The 17,317-nt window shown below is 44.4% G+C and overlaps 1 protein-coding gene across 1 annotated transcript in view; it reads right to left on the reverse strand.

Moving 5' to 3' along the window:
- The window catches only part of LOC122898011 (cilia- and flagella-associated protein 251-like), a 44,479-nt gene extending 31,229 nt beyond the window's left edge, over positions 1-13,250 (reverse strand). Inside the window, 7 exon segments of the mRNA XM_044236198.1 lie at positions 1,082-1,101; positions 3,494-3,603; positions 5,020-5,160; positions 6,868-6,875; positions 9,828-9,911; positions 12,673-12,792; positions 13,043-13,250. Of these exon segments, the coding sequence (XP_044092133.1) occupies positions 1,082-1,101; positions 3,494-3,603; positions 5,020-5,160; positions 6,868-6,875; positions 9,828-9,911; positions 12,673-12,792; positions 13,043-13,250 (691 nt within the window).
- Positions 13,251-17,317: the final 4,067 nt, after the last annotated feature.

A 17,317-nucleotide genomic window follows, 5' to 3' on the forward strand; every position in this document is an offset into this window, starting at 1 on the left:
TTTAAAAGGAATTAGTAATCAAATCTGTGATTTGGGCCAAACATTAATCAAAACCTCCTTAAAGGCAATTATAAAAATCTGCTAGATTTATAAAAGGAATACGATTTATAAGTTGAATTAAAAAAACTTAAGGGAAAACTATGGTTCTTAGTTTATAACTTTAATAAAGTGAATATTAATTCTAAAACCAACTGATTTTTTTCTGGGTCCCAAATTCATCATTTACTATATCATAAAACTCGCATTGACATATTGAATCATTAACCAAAGATTCACTTTACTTTGCAATTAAAAAGAAAAAAAAATCACTGCCAGAGTCACCCCTAGTCTAGTCGGGGAGACAGCTTTATAGGCAAGAGAAAAATCAAATCGGGGCGCCTGGGTGGCTCAGTCAGTTAAGCCTTCAGCTCGGGTAGTGACCCCAGTGTCCTGAGATTGAGCCCCACATCAGGCTCCCTGCTCAGCAGGGAGTCTGTTTCCGCCTCTCTCTTTCTGCCTTCCTCTCTGCCTACCTGTGCTCTCTACTTTGTCAAATAAGTAAATAAAATCTTAGAAAAAAGCAAAGCAAAGAAAAAAAAAACACAAAGAATAAAGCCTTTTTAGGGAGCCAGCTGCGCCTGGGGAAGGGAGCTACCAGCAACAGTTTCAGAGAAGAGACACATGTGAGGCACCCACCCTTCCTCCTGTGGACTCTATCACAGGATAGAACAACTTTTCTTCATGTGTAAGTCAGATATTCCACTACTTGCAGCTGGAAGCATGTGACAGCCACAGGTGACAGCCAGGCACACAGAAGGGGAATTCCACTTTCTGGGGGACAAGTTCCCATGACTAGGATGCAAAATGCGTTTTTCCCTCTATCTCAGGCTGCATCGGCAAGAGGCAGCCTCTGAAGGGTGTTCAGCAGGGGAGTAACAGAAACAGATTTTGCTTTTGTGAAAAGATCACACTCAAAATGCTGTGGAAAACAACCACACGATGCTGCACGCTGATGTCCATGGATCTGTATTTAGGACAATAGCAAATGTTTTGGAAGGAAACACACCAAATTTACTACCTCCAGGAAGAGGGCAAAGATTGGAGATGGTGGTCAAAGGAGACCTTAGCTTTCAATTAAAAGATTATTAAAAATCAACAGATGAGTAGATAAGCAGAATCAGTATATCCATGTGATAGAATCTTGAAAACAAAGGAAGCACTGACTGATGCCACAGCACAGGAGAACTCTGAAAACATTATGCTGAGAGAAAAACAAGACATAAAAAGCCACATATGATTCACGGACATAAAATGATGACAGGCAAACCTATAGAGAAAGAAAGTTGATGAGGGGCACAGAGGAAGGAGAATGGGGAGCTCACTGTCATAGAGTTTCTGTTTGGGGTGATGAAAATGTTCCGGAAATAGTGCCGATTGTCACACAGCATTGTGAATGTAATTAATGCCACCAAATTAGACATTTAAAAATCATAATTTGGGGCGCCTGGGTGACTTAGTGGGTTAAAGCCTCTGCCTCCAGCAGATAATAAAATCTTTAAATTAAAAAAAATATATATTTTTACAATGGGGCACCTGGGTGTCTCAGTTGGTACAGCCTCTGGCTCTTGGTTTCAGTGCAGGTCATGATCTGAGGGTCCTGGGATCAAGCCCCATGTTGGGTTCCGCACTCAGCGAGGAGTCTGCTTGAGGATTCTGCCTCCCTCTCCCTCTGCCCTCCCCCCACTCACACTCTCTTGGTCTTAAATAAATGATAAATAAATCTTTTCTAAAAATATGAAGATGGCCAATGTCATGTTATGTGTATTCTAAATCACCATCCTGGAGGTTGGGTTGCAGAGTGAAGCTGCAGAGGAGGAGGCTGGCCAGATGGGAGTGGGAGGGCAGGGCCAGCAGAGTGGGCTTTAGAAGGCCTCTGGGAGGTGATGTAACAGGGCTTGGGGACATTTTAGCAGGAGATATCCACGGGACATCCAGGTAGAATGTTCTCCAGCAGCTTCCTCATCCATGAAAAGAGGAATTATGAGGTGGTTAGGGAGATGAAGATGGTGTGGTTACCACCCCAGGTCTGCTCCCTCCTGGCTGGAGAAAAGGACCAACTGTATCCTCCTCACCATCTTGGGCCAGAGGAAGCAGAGTCTGAGAAGGCAGATGAAAACCAAGGGGACGTGGTATCAGAGAAGCCAAGGAAATGACAAGTGTCAAATGCCACTGAGACATCTAGTAAGATGAGGACCAGGATTAAGTAACAGGGCCCTAGGACATCACCAGTCACCGGGGGGACCTGTATCTTAGAACATTCAACCTAACTTTCCAGAATACCCAAGAGCTTTAAACAACTTCTTACTACTCATCCCCAACTGGACTCATCCACCCCTATGTCACCACCCCTACAACTCAACCAGGGCCTTACAATCTTATGAATTAATCTAGCACTGCACTCTGCCTCTAGGACCAGGAATGAAGAAAGAAAACACACATGAACATCTATCATGGGCCATGTACTGTTTGCTACTGGTCTTCATGACAGTCCTGTAAGGTAAGTGCAGTGTGTTGAGGGCCTCCTCAGAAGTCAGGTCCACCCAGAGCCTCAGGATGTGAGCATATAATGCTCACAGGGTCCTTGAGACGTATTAGTTCAGATGAGGGTGGATTAGGATGGATCCTAAAACCAAGGACTGCTGAACTGATAGAAGGGCACACACAAAGAGACACACAGAGGACAACGCCATGTGAAGACAGCAGCAGAGACTAGAGTGATTAGTCTACCAGCCAAGGAACATCAAGGGCTGCCAGCCACCGCCAGCAGCTGGGAGAGAGGCCTGGAGCAGGTTCTCCCTCAGAGCCCCAGAAGGAACCACTCTTTAGGGCACCCTAATTTCAGACTTCCAGCCTCGTGAACTGTGAGGGAATAACTTTCTGTTATTTTAAGCCCCTCAGCATGTGGTAAATTTTTTAAAGATATTAATTATTTATTTGATGGACAGAGATCACACAAGTAAGCAGAGAAGCAGGCAGAGAGAGAGAGAGAGAGAAAAGCAGGATTCCTGCTGAGCAGAAAGACAGATGCAGGGCTAGATCTCAGGACTCTGGGGTCAGGACCTGAACCAAAGGCAGAGGCTTTAACCTGCTCAGCCCTTCAGGCACGTCAGGGTGTGGTAATTTCTTAGAGCAGCCCAAGGAAACTAAAACAGTGGGTATGATTAGCCTCTTTTTTTTTTTTTGTAGATGGGGAAAATGACTTCACTTCTCTGGGCCTCCAAGCTGGGTTAGAGTTAATCTCCCTCATCTACTCTGGGACATCGCCAAACCAACCTTCTTGGCCTAAAGGGCCAAGAATTGTAATGGGGGAAATTCATGAAGGTAATGTCACTCCAGGCTGCTTCACCCTCACCCGGCATCCCACCGCTGGCTTCTGCATGCCCAGACCAGCATTTCTCATTTGTTGCAGATATGCTACACAGAGCAGGGAAAAAGAGGCTTGCACCACACCTACCCTGTGAAGGAGTCCCATGTGATTATCAGGCAGTCGGGCCCTTTGTCGGCAGTGGCAATCCACCGTCTGTCTTCCCTGATGCAGAGGCAGGAGATCACATTAGCATGGCCCTGCAGAAATGCAGAGAAAATGCTCTGAAACATTCAGGATGGCCAGAGAGGCTGGAGCCCCACAGAGAGAACTAAGCTTCCCTTCCTGGTTCATCAGGCTGAAAATCCCACTCCTATGGCCTTTCCCTGGCATTTCTCCATAATCAGTGGTTTTCCGATTTTCTTTCCCTCAAAACCCCTGAAGGGTAAGCCACACTCTCCACAAGGACAAGGGCTCCCTACAAATCTAGGCATGTGCCCAACTGTGAACCCAGGTGGGGAATAAATGTTGGGGTTCTGCCCCACCTCCAGCCCCCTTGAAGCCCTGCTGGCTTCCTCTCCCTTAAACAGTGTCCATCCAGGTCACTGAGCAGATCTGGAGTAAAAGCCTCTCTGCTGGTCTCCCTGCTTTCATTCCCATCCCCTCACAATCCTTTCCCAGTAACTCAGGAACCTTCTGGAAACAAGATGCTAGTGCTGCCTGCCAGGAAATAGCCCATTTCCTCCCTCCTTCCTCTTCCCTTGCTCATTCCGTGTCAGTCATACCAGCCTTCTTTCTGGACCCCATGGGCAGGCCTGCAAACCTGGAGCTCCCTGGGTCTGGACTGCTCCTCCCCAAACTGCCCATGGTTGGTTCTCCTCAGTCAGTCAGATCTCGGCACAAAGGGCATGTTTGCCAGCACAACCAACTGGAGGGCCATCTCTCACTCCTCATCTCTCTCCTGCAGCAGTCCACATTTCCTTTGGAGTGTTTGTTGTAATTTGTAATTGGGTATTTATGAGACTATAAGCTCCATGTTTTGTTCATGACTACAGGCCCAGAATCTGAAACAAAGAGGTTCTGATAAATAACTATGGAATAAATGAATGAAGGAATGAATGGATGGATGGATGGATAATCAAGGCCACTCCCAGCCACATGACTCTGCAGGAGGCTGGACAGCTGCCTGACATGGTCCCTACTTCTCAGTCCCTCTGCCTGCTGCTCCTTCCTCGCTCTGCAGACACAAACTCCCCCCCTCCCTCCCATCAGCACTGGGCTCAGTGCTGCACATTCAACTAAGCTCCAAGAAGGGCTGCTTGTGGGCTTGTGTGTTTCCAACACCTAGAGAGAAAATTCTGCACCTACATGGCATGGATCCCTGAGTATGGACTAGACTTTTGGGAAGCCCTCTGTGATGTTTTTGACCTAGGCATTGACTTAAGGAGGGTCCTTATTAAAATATATGTCTGGGGACTCTTGGGCAGCTCAGTCAGTTAAGCGTCTGCCTTCAGCTAAGTCTTTGATCTCAGGATCCTGGGATCGAGCCCTAGGTCAGGCTCCCCGCTGAGCAGGGGAGTCTGTTTCTCCCTATTGCTCTCTCTTGCTTGCTCTCTTAAATAAATAAATTAATTAATTAAATACATCTTAAAAAGCAACAACAAAATCTTGCATACCTGAAGATGATGCTGAGTATTCTTGAAGACATCGTAGATGAACGCAGTGTCAGCACAGAGGTACGGAAGAACTCGCTGGTTTTCATCTTGAATGTAGTAAACAGGAAGAGAACTGTTCCATTCGAAAGACCAAGTCATGGTCTGGATGACAAAAGGCAAGACCCTGAGTGTACGGAGCCCAGAACTGTGATGCCAGGCACCCCTGGCGCAGTCTCTGGAGGGGAAGGATTTCACATCATCAGTTCAAAGTGAGGGAAATCCTTTCAAGAACATCCTCAGTGGCATGCTAGGGTGCGGAGGACCCTCGAATCCATGACGCTGAGTGAAAGGGGCCACACACAGTGCAGGGTCAGTCCGACCCATAGATATGGAAAGGAGCTCAGTGGTGCTGGGGGCCTGGGGAAGGTGGTTGGGGAGTGATGGCTAGGGGATATGGATTTCTTTTGTGGGGGATGAAAATGTTCTGGAATTAGACAGTGGTGACAGCTGCACAACCTTGTGAACATGCTAAAAAGCAATGGATGGTATGCTTTAAAGGGGTCAATTTTATGACGATGTGAAGAAATTGGAACCACTGGGCACTCGTGATAGGAATGTGAAATCATGCAGCTGCTTTGGAAAGCCCCAGGGAGAGCTCTCCAAACACTGAAAGCAGAATTAGCATATTATGCAGCAATGACACTTCCGGTTACCTACCTCAAAGAACTGGAAGCAGGCTCTCAAGGAGACATTCACATGCCCATGTTTAGAGCAGCATACTTCACAGAAAACAGAAGGTAAAGGGAAGCCAAGTGTCCTATGACAGATGAAGGGATGAACAACATGTGAGTGTTGCTCAGGCTTCCACAGGAAGGAGACCCGATGCTCTATGACATGGATGGGCCTTGGGGACATCATGGAAGTGAAATCCACCAGTCACAGAAAGACAAATATGGTAGGATTCCATGGACATGGTCCCAAGAAGAATCAGTTCCGTAGAGACAGAGAGTGGAATGGTGGTTGCCAGGAGCAGGGCTGGGAAACGGGGAGTTCTTCAATGGGTAGGGAGTTTCCTTTTCAGGAGATGAGTTCCAGGTGTTGGTTGCACCACAGTGTGAATGTACCTACTACGATGCTGTACACTTCAAAATGGAGAAGATGGTAAATTTTAGGGGTGCCTGGTGGCACAATTGGATCAGCAACTGACTCTTGGCTTTGGCTCAGGTCGTGATCCCAGGGTTGTGGCATCCATCCCCACATCGGGCTCCATGAATAGTCTGCTTAAGACTCTTCTCTGCCCTTCCCCAATCCCCCTCTCTTTCAAATAAATAAATAAATAAATATTTAAAAGAAAGATGAGGGGCACCTGGGTGGCTCAGTCATTGGGTGTCTGCCTTCAGCTCAGGTCATGACCCCAGGATCCTGGGATTGAACCCCCTGCCAGGCTCCCTTCTCCTTGGGAAGCCTGCTTCTCCCTCTCCCACTCCCCTTGCTTGTGTTTCCTCTCTCTCTGCCTCTCTCTCTGTCAAATATATAAATGAAATCTTTATTTTTGAAGATGCTAAATTTTACCTTATGTGTATTTTACCACAATTGTAAATTTTAGAAAGGTAAATTTAATGGTATATGAATTATACCTTGCTTTAAAAAGAACAGAAAGTCAACAGTAAACAGAAAGAACGTCCTATCCTCCTAATCCCCAGAACCTAGGCTGCTCAATACCTGACACATAGTGAGCACTTAAAATTGTGAAATTCAATTTACTTCATGAAAATAGATGGAAGGGGGAAGTCACAGTACAGTCACTGAGGAACTTCATAAGAAAGGCAATTATTCAGCTGGGAATATTTGTATTTGGTCCTCATATACCATTTCCCCTGGAAGAATAAAGCACAAAAAGACAAAATTCCCTAAGCATGATTAAAAATTCCATATTCCCAGGAATAAATCCAAGATAAAAATTTTCTGAAATGAAAAATTTGAGGTATTATAAATCTATTACTTTTAACTCAATAGTAGTTTACTTAAGCATATTTTTGTGTGCAAAGTCTTTTATAAAAATCACACAAGTGATTAAAACAGTTTATAAAAGCTGTGGATTCATACAAAAGAGTATTATTCAGAAATAAAAAGTAATTAACTAGCAAGCCAGGAAAAGACATGGAGAAATCTTAAATACATTTTGCTAAGTGAAAGGAGCCAACCTTAGGAGACTTCACAGTGGGGACACCTGGGTAGCTCAGTTGGTTAAGTGTCTCCCTTCGGCTCAGGTCACGTTCTCAGAGTCCTCGGATGGAGCCTTGCATTGGGCCCCCTGCTCAGCCAGGAGTCTGCTTCTCTCTCTCTCTCTCTCTCTCTGCCCCTTCCCCGACACGTGTTTTCTCTTTCTCTCTCTCTCTCTGACAAATAAATAAATAAAATCTTTTTAAAAAGGACTTCATGTTGTATGATTCCAACTACATGATATTCTGGAAAAGCAAAACTATGAAGACGGGGGGGGGGGAGAAAATGGTGGCCGGGGAGGGAGGGGGTGAAGGCAGGGATGGAGAGTGGGGCACAAGGGATGTGAAGGCAGTGACACAAGTCTGTAGGACACTACAATGGTGGATATACCTCATCATACCTTAGTCAATGCCCAGAGAATGTCACACCCCCAATTGTGAACCCTAAAGAAAAATATGGACGTTAGTTAATAATAACAGTCAACATGGGCTCATCACCTCTAACAAATGTCTCCCACTAATAAAGATATTAACAAAAGGGGAACCTGGTGGGGGGCACAAGGGAGTATATGGGAACCCTGTACTTTTCCTTTCGTTTGCTATCAATCTAAATTGCTCCAAAAAATAGACTTTAGGGGCATGTGGCTGGCTCAGTCAGTAAAGCCTATGCCTCTTGATCTCAGAGTGTTCCAGCCCTTCACTGGGTGTAGAGATGACTTAAAATAAAAGCATTCCATTTAAAAAATTAACCGAGGCCAATTAATTGAATGTGGTAGCTTCTAAAGTGATGGCTAAGTGATTAGTTAGCAACTGACTCACTCAGTATTAACGGGACCTCCTTCCTCCAGCAGCGCTCACACTCACTGAAAGCACGCACTATCAGCTGATGCTGGGCACTAGTGCTACTGTTCATGGTGAATGGTCATGGAGTAGCTGGCTCTTACAGCAACCTTCCAAACGTGAACATAAAACGCTATGGTCCAAAGCAGATTTCACTGCACTTGACAATCATCAAAGAGTCCTTCTCATAAATGCAAGACACCTTGTTTTCTCGGTGGAAGTCAGTATCCAGGGTTATGCCTACTTACCAGGAGCACTCTGAATTACTCCAGGCCTCTGGTGTAAGGCAGGGGACCCCAAAGGAAAAGGGGGATACTTCAGGCAGAGAGAGGCAGGAACACTCTTGTTGAAGCCCCTTTGGTGAGAACAAATCAGAAGTAATGAAAACGGCCATCCATAACAGGGCACCAGTTGAATTTAAAATGAGGAAGTGGTTCTACACGCCCTGATACAGAAAACCCTCTGAGACATACTAAGTGGTCATGCAGAAGATCTTACTGGTAAAGAAAACAAAACCTAGCGTGTGTGGTTTGTGTGCGCACACACATGTCCATAGATCCCCAGGAAAAGGTCTGTAAAGATATACAGTTATACAAAACTGGAATGACAGTCACTTTCAGGAAATGGATTTGGCATGGTCTGTACGAGAAGTGGAATCTGCCGGATTTTTTTTTATTTTAACTTATTTATTTTTAGAGGGGGGAGGGCCAGAGGGAGAGAGGCAGAGAGAATCCCAAGCAGGCCTTATGCCCAGTGCAGAGCCCCATGCGGGGTTTGAGCTCACAACCCTGAGATCACAATCACAACCCCAACTGAAATCAAAACTCAGACACTTAACCAACTGAGCCACCCTGGTGCCTCTGTTTTAATTTTTTTTTAAAAAAGCACATATTATTTTTAACAGGAAGAAAAAAAGGGGGAGCACCTGGGTGGCTCAGTGGGCTAAGCCTGCCCTGATGCCAGGGTCCTAGAGCCCCACACCAGGCTCTCCGCTCAGCAGGGAGCCTGCTTCCCCCTCTCTCCCTACCTGCCACTTTGCTTACTTGTGATCTCTTTCTCTGTGTCAAATAAATAAAATAAAATAAAGAGAGATAGAGAGAGAGAGAGAAAACCAATACAGGAAGGGGAACAGAAGGAAGGTGTCCTCAAGGAGCTAAACAAATTTGTGGAGGGAGGTGGTCTAGAAGAGTTGAGTTCTGCAGTGAGCCCAAGGCTATGAGGGGACCCAAACCCCTGGCATGCAGGACACTTGCTCTCATTAGCGATATCCCCGGATGTCGTGCTAGCTGGCTAAACAAGCCAAAAGTCTTCACGGTCTCTGAAACTTGTTCTATCTTTCAGACTGGACAAGCCCAAGTTTTGACCTTGAACGCCACTGCTCAAAGTAAACCCAGTCTACAGAAACGAGACTGTCATTTGTCTGCATCTCCCACTAGGTATTTGCCATCATCCTCATCATCACTACCATCCTTGCCGCCACCACCACTATCATCATCCAGATGTGAACACCCGTCCAGTGCTCACTGTGTGTCAGGAACTACATTAAACACTTTATGTGCATCTGATCACTTACAAATCTTCCAAAGGCAGAATCTACAGGGAAAAATAGAGGTGAATCCTAGGAAGCAATTTTCAGTGGCACATGCAGGAGGAAGGGAAAAACTCTCCTCCTCTTATTCTCTTGGTAAGTGGTGATATTTGTGCGGCAAAGGCAGATGCCAGTCGACACCCTAGTGCCTTTCTCAGTGCCTTTCACTTTTTCCATACCTTTTGCTTTCTGGTCCATCTCCGAATGCGCAGTTTTAGGAGCCCGTAATGGTTTTAGGAGCTTGTGGAGAAGCATCAAGCCATCTAAAGCAGAAGAGGTGAGGAGAGGAGGGAAAGGGGAAAGAAATGGAGGAGCAGGAGGAGGAAGTGAGAAAGAAGGGGAATGGGGAGGAGAGGGAGAGATTGTCCTTGAGTCTCCCACAAGAAAGGGCACCCTATGTAACAGAAAAACCAGGTCCGGAATTTCCTGCCTGGGGAGCAACACTGTCGGACCCAGATGTCAGGCCCAGAGGCAGCACTTCTGTCACACATGTCCCTCCAGAGCGCTGAACTGAACTTTAAAACATACGAGTCTATTACTAGTTCAAAAGGATATTTTGGGTGGTATTTTTTCTTCCATATGCATAAAATCCCCTTATTTCACAATGCTTTTAAAGCACTAGAGGACACTAAAAACCATGTTACACTCCCTTATCAAAGGATACACGTTGGCGCGGTCATCCCTTCAAAACAATATGTCCTCGCTGGTAGACACCAGTGATTTCTCCGGAATTTCTGCTTTGGACTGGAATTCTTCCTCTTGCCACTCACTTAAGTCTGATCATCTTCTTTTCCTCTCTCCTTTCCTATCCCAGTTCATCCTGAGGATCTGATCGATTTTCTCCCCAAGCCTGCTTGAGGGCTGTGTTTCAGGGAAACTAATCTCTGGTTCCTTGGAACCGCTTTGATCCAAATCAAGACATTTTCCTTTTGAGCTCAAGTCTCTTAAAGGCTCATTTGTTTCCAAATGCTCTGATTCTAATGCATCCTTTCACTCTCCAAGGGTTCTCTTAAAAAAGAAAGAAAAGAAGATTGTGATTCCAAATACAATGTATAGCTGCTTCATTCCCTCCTTTACTTTTCTTTCTGTTCCTACTCAGCCAGACTTAGTGTTCCTCTCACACTGGAACTATCAACTATTTCAAAAAGGTGCCTGGGGGGTGTCTGGGAGTTAAGTATTTGCCTTTGGCTCAGGTCATGATTCTGGGATCTAGGATGGAGCCCCACATTGGGTTGCCTCCTCAGTGGGGCGTCTGTTCTCCCTCTCCTGTTCTCTCCCTGCTTGTGCTCTCTCTCACTCTCTGTCAAATAAATAAATATTAACAAATAATAATAATTAAAAAAATAAAAAGGAGCCTGGGGCATTTTATACTTAAATAACATGAATCATGCATGTGCCAGGTTTATTCTTGACCTATGAGCAGAACCACACGGCAAAACCATTCTTCTAAGTGGCCCTGGTCATCTCCAAGGATGGGCGAGCCACAGTCACCCTTCTCCTTGGACCACAGCTGAGTTCTCCTTCGCAGGGAGAGCCTATATTATTATAATCACGCTGACTGTGTTCTAAGACAATTGCATTCCAAATAACCCCTAGGAACTCTTTCTGTCAGCTCCCCTGCACACCTTCTCCAGGAGGCCTTCCCTGACCATCCTGCACTAAGTGTCCTTGATTTTTGTTTTTTAAATATCTCCCATGCATCTCTCAATCACTGCACTTAGGATATTGTTTTATGGTGCTCAGGTATCAGTCAGCCTCCCTACACACCCTAGAGCTCCTTAAGAGAATGGACTGTGTCTTATTTGTATTATCCCCATAGCCTGGCAAATGGTGAGTATTCCATGATTCTGAATGAATGAATGAATGAATGAATGAAAGAATAGATGAATGACTTAAAATTACTACTTACTAGGGAAGTTCCTGACATGACTGACTGTGTAAGTATCTCCCCTGCACCTGACATTCTTTGTGGAGTTTCCTTTAGAGAAATATTGACCATAACCATCGGCAGTTCACTCTGCTTCCCATTTTAATTTCCTAGTACATGAACCTATCAATGAACTGTGCAATACCAGCTCTGGTTCCTTTCCACAGGAATAAAAAGAATTTCATACTTCTGGGAAAACCTATACCTAATCGGAAGCATATTGATGTCAGGGCCTCTCATCTTTCCAGGAACAATTTTAGAGCTCTGTAACTCACTTTGTATACATTCATATTCCCACAGGCAAGCGGAATGATAACCCAGGCATTTACAATAATTCTAATAATGTAAATAAGGACAGAAGCAGCGACTTAGTGGTTAAAAGCGTGGGCTTTGCAGTCGGCCTCTCCTAGCACTCAATCCTGGTTCCACCACTCACTTGCTCTGAGACCTTGGGCAAGTCGCTGTTCCCTCAGAGTGCCTATTTGCTCACAGGCAGGATAAAAGTGAGAACCCTAATTTCTGGGGTTGAGATGACCTATGTAAAACGTTCAGTGCAGCTGCCACAGAGGGCTTGAGAAAAGCAGCAATCGTTTACAGTTTAACAGCCTTCTAACATAGTCTCTCATTCATTTCTTTGGAAAAACTGGAGTTTGAGGCTCTGGGAGTTGAAATAACTTAATGGGCTCACACCGCTGGAAAGAGGCAGACCTCTCTAATGCTCAGTTCCTCCAGGTGGAAAAAGCACTCAAGGCCCAGGGCCTTGAGTAGGGGGCCTGCTCCAACTGCAAACTTTGCCAGCGCATCTTGATGTGGGGCCCAGGGGAGGGGAGGAAAGTGCAGGGGTCTGTGGGGGAGGGAAGGGGGACACAGAGGCACAGGTCCTTCCTCCAGCTTAGGTCTCTCTGAGGCTGACCTGGCCCCCAAGCTTCCCCAATCCCCTCCGGGGCACCAGGCCCTCCCACACCAGGACCCCCAACCCCGACTCACAGAGTGCACCCTCCAAGGGCCTCAAAGGCATGGCCCTCCTGCCACCTGGACCCCTCGGTCACCTCCCCAGCCTCCAGTGGCCACTGCTTTCTCCTCCAAGCGCTCCCTACCTTGGTTGTCACCCAAGCCCCGCCCCATTTTAACCGCCACCAGGGCCAGCGCAGTAAAGCGGGAGGGCCGGCTGGTGGTCACGTGTCCAAGGCTTTGTCTCGCGCCGGTGGGCACGCCCCCTGGCGGTCAGCATGGGAGAGGCGCCACTGGGGCCCTTGTCCGGAAATTAGCCTTCCTCCCTCTCAACCACTGTCTTCAGCTCCCTCCCCCAACCGATTCCTAAGGCGCCAAGGCGTAAGAAGCGGCATTGGTGGCACCTGAATTCTGACTTTCTGAAGACTAGGTATGAGCTGTTTGGTAAAATCCTCCTTGCCAAAAGAAAACTAAATTTCCCCGCCTCCTGGCTACTCCGCGAAGTGACCCCCTTACTAGGGGTGCCGCCACCGCGGCGGTGCCTTCCCCCCAAGGTCCCGCCCTCATGGCCAAAGGACAGGGTGCCTTTGCCCTCTTTCTGCTGCTGCAGGCGCGTGAAGTGCGGCAGAGTGAACTCTAGCAGGTCTGCAGGCTGGTGCCTCGCCTTGTCCACTGTGAAGCCCTGCAGCAGCTCCGTCAGTCCCGCGGGGATCTCCATGCACATCCCGCCTATCCGCCGGGGGGCGCCTGGGAGCTGCCCTCGCCTCCTCCCTGGACCGGTCTGCCGCCCTGCGGCCCCCAAGCGAGCGCGCTCAGAGGCCTCTGGAGGCGCTACTCGCTGCTAGCGCGGCTCTCTGGGCCCAGGTCTCCCCGCGGAGGCGCGCCTAAGCTCAGGCGCTCTGCTTCTCTGTCCGGCGGCGGCGGCTGCGGCTGAACAAGCCCTGCCTGTGGAGAAGGCAGTATCTCCGGCTCCTCCCGCTCCCCCTTCCCTCCCGCCGCTTCTCTCCCCACCCCTCCCACTCTCAGCTATTGTTCATTTTTGTTAAAGATTTGTTTGTTGGGGAGAAAGAGCACCCATGAGTGGGGGAGGCGGGAAGGGCGGGGCGAAGAGAGAGTCCTAGTGGACTCTGCACCAAGCCCAGAGCTTGCCTCAGGGCTCAACCGCAAGAGCCTGGGATCAGGACCTGAGCCAGAACCAAGAGTTGGGCACTTCACTGAGGGTACCGCCCAGGTGCCCCTCAGCTGCTTTTTAAAAAATTCTTGAGGGGCGCCTGCGTGGCTCAGTGGGTTAAAGCCTCTGCCTTCAGCTCAGGTCATGATCCTAGGGTCCTGGGATCGAGCCCCACATCTGGCTCTCTGCTCAGCGGGGAGCCTGCTCCTCTCCTCTCTCTGCCTGCCTTTCTGCCTACTTGTGATTTCTGTCAAATAAATAAATAAAATCTTAAAAAAATAAAAAAATTATTGAGCCTTGTTTTAAAATGGGCTTGAATGTGGTTGATCTCAATGAGTATTTCCTGCGTCCTTGGGTATTCTGCATTTGTTGGGCCTTGTGTTCCAGTGCCAAACAGGTCAAGCAGGTTGAATGGATTTTTAGGTCTATTTACTTGCCATTTTTCTATCTGCTTCTTCTATTAATTATTGACAGATGAGTGTTGAATTCTCCAAATTGAATTGTGGATTTGTCAATTTATTTTTTTCAGGATGTTTTTGCTTCTTGTATTTTGAAGCTCTCTAACCGGATGCAGACACCTTTATGATGGCCATGTCTTTATAAACTGACCCTTTGTTGTTATGAATTGTCATCTTTCTCTGTTCATTATGTTGGTTGTCTTTCTATTGGCTATTGTCAATACCTATTAAATTCAGCCTTTGATGATTAGTATGTTTACGGTATAGCCCTTTTCATAATTTTTCTTTTCACAAAATCTATATTATCCTCTGCATTCTATTTAAAGTTTATTTTTCTCTGACATATTTAGGTCTTTTATTTAAATAGAATATTAATAGTTAATTCTTAAGGTAATTTTTGAAATGTTTAAGTTGAAGTCTACTACCTTGCTAGTTGTATTTTATTTTTCCCATCTGTTCCATCCTCCCTTTTGAACTACCTTCCTTTAAATGAACTGAGTCACTTGTTGGATGCTATCTTCCTTCTATTATTGGCTGTCACACGGGCAGTGAGATATTAGTAGGTAATTCTAACTGTTTCTAAAATTGTTCTTCAACTTGTTGAGGGAATCTGTACAGTAACCTTTATTTTAGGGTTCATTGAGTCCCGCTACTAACTCGTGATCCTTACCGGCTCTCTACTGAATATTCTGACTTAGCCAAAATAACTCTTCCCTCTGGCTGGTTGGAACTCCAATGACCTCTAGCCTTGTATGAGTCTTGTCAACCATCTGGTTCAGTTGCCTTTACTCTTTGTTAGAACCTGGGGCATTTTATTAGACACACACTGCTTCCTATTGAGCAAGGACTCAAGAGGACTCCAGTGTGTATTTCCAAGAGCTTGTTTTCTACTTGACTTCCTTCTTTCTGGAACCCATGGCCTTTTCATCACTCCAGCTTTCCTGAATTCCAATCTCTCTTTCCTCACACCAGGGAGACTCCCATTTTTTCCTTGGAATCTCATCCCTACCCCCACCATCCAGAACTCCTCCAGATGAAAAGCTGAGTGAATCTGGGGCTCAGTTTTTGTTTGTTTGTTTGCTTGATTTCCTTTTCACAGGGTTCACAAATGTGTGTTCTTTTTCAATGTTTTAATGTTTTTCAATGTTTTTATATATATATACTTATATATATAAATATATATATAAAGATATAATAAACATTGAAAAACATATATATATTTATACACACACACACATATATATATATATTTTCCACACACATATATATGTTTTTTCCAATTCCCCATGTGCTTATGGTTGGTTTCTTTTCCTCTAACAAGGTTTGTATTAGTTTTCCAGGGCTGCTATAACGAGATACCACAAATATATATATATATTTTTTCCACACATATATATACATATATATATACACACACATATATATACATATATGTATATATATATGCCTACTTGTGATTTCTGTCTGTTAAATATATATATATATTTATATATATATATATAACCAGTAGGTGAATTAATATATATATATAATATATATTTATAATATATATATTTAACAGACAGAATTATATAATTATATTATATAATATATATATAAATATATATTATATATATATTTATATATACACACACATATATATTTTTGTTTATATATTTATATATATGTATTTTTGTTTATATATATAAATAAATATATTTATTTATATATTTATTTATTTTATATATATATCTATATATATATTTTTTCAATTCCCCATGTGCTTATGGTTGGTTTCTTTTCCTCTAACAAGGTTTGTATTAGTTTTCCAGGGCTGCTATAACAAGATACCACAAACCTAGTGGCTTAAACAACAGAAATGGACAGTGTCACAGTTTTAGATGCCTCAATGTTGGTAGGCCATGCTCCTTTTGAAGGTATTAAGGAAGGATCTGTTCCAGGCCTCTCTCCCAGTTTGAAGTATTTCTCTGGATTTGGGCTTCTTCATATGGCCTTCTCCCTCAGTGCATATCTGTGTATCCCAATTTCCCTTCTTATAAGAACACAAGTTCTATTGAATTAGGGGCCCACCCTACTCAAATATGACCTTATCCTAGCTAGTTACATCCACAGGGACCCTATTTCCAAATAAAGTCACACTCCCAGGTGCTGGGAAAATTTTTTTGTTTAGAATCTCAGTCTTCCTTCCTTTCATTCCAAGGTTATTTGCATGCTTTTGGTTCCTACTGAACAATTCTACCACCTCGACCTCCTAAATCTCCATGAAAGCTATTGTTACCGAAAGTCATATGCCATCTTTTGAAAAACAGTTTTCATATTTTTGGAGTTTATAGTTTCTTTGGTATTTAATATCTGTTTATGTGCTAATGAAGGTAACTTTCATCCTACTCCTTCCTTCTGAATTTGTTTCTATTTGTTAAAGTAAGTTCTCTAGTGTTTGAAAAGAAGGATCTATAAAAGCTAAATGGTTATTTTTGTAAGTCTACATTTATTTTTTCTCAGTTTGTATGTACTTTTAGTGAGCAGAGATTTGGAGGCCGACAGCATTTATCAGCATTTTAAAGATAAAAAGGAAAAATATATGTATTTTTAAAAAGGGATACAAAAAGTGATGAAGCAAAAAAATTGCAACACAACGGACAAAAATTTAGGGGCTTAGTAACTTCATGAACTGTAAATGGGTTATATACTCTAATTAAAAGATTAAATTTGTTAGATTTCATTAATACATACATGCACACATAGTGATGTGCTGTTTCTAAGAGAAACATAATAAGTTCAACAATACAATTTTGTAATATTGAACACCTAAAATTGAACAACTAATCTACAAACCTAGAAGTGGATATCCTAGCCAGTATAATAAGTTATGGAGGAATAATTAAAGTTATAAGAACTGGATAAAATGAGTGAAATTTGTATAGAAAGGTATTCTAAAAGAATGAACAAATATTAGAACCAGTAGGTGAATTAATCAAGGTCCTAAGATATAAGTTACTCCACCTTGATTGAGAGATCCAATGCAATCCCAGTTTCCTATCTAGCAAGTGCCTGTGTACATGGATAAGCCAATTCTTAAATTTCCATGGAAATGAAAAGAACTAGTTATTACCCAGCAAGAGCAACAGTGAGGGATAAAGAGAGTAAGAGGAGAATCTGATG

Source organism: Neovison vison, unplaced genomic scaffold (assembly GCF_020171115.1).
Source record: "Neovison vison isolate M4711 unplaced genomic scaffold, ASM_NN_V1 Scaffold_088, whole genome shotgun sequence".
Taxonomy (NCBI): domain Eukaryota; kingdom Metazoa; phylum Chordata; class Mammalia; order Carnivora; family Mustelidae; genus Neogale; species Neogale vison.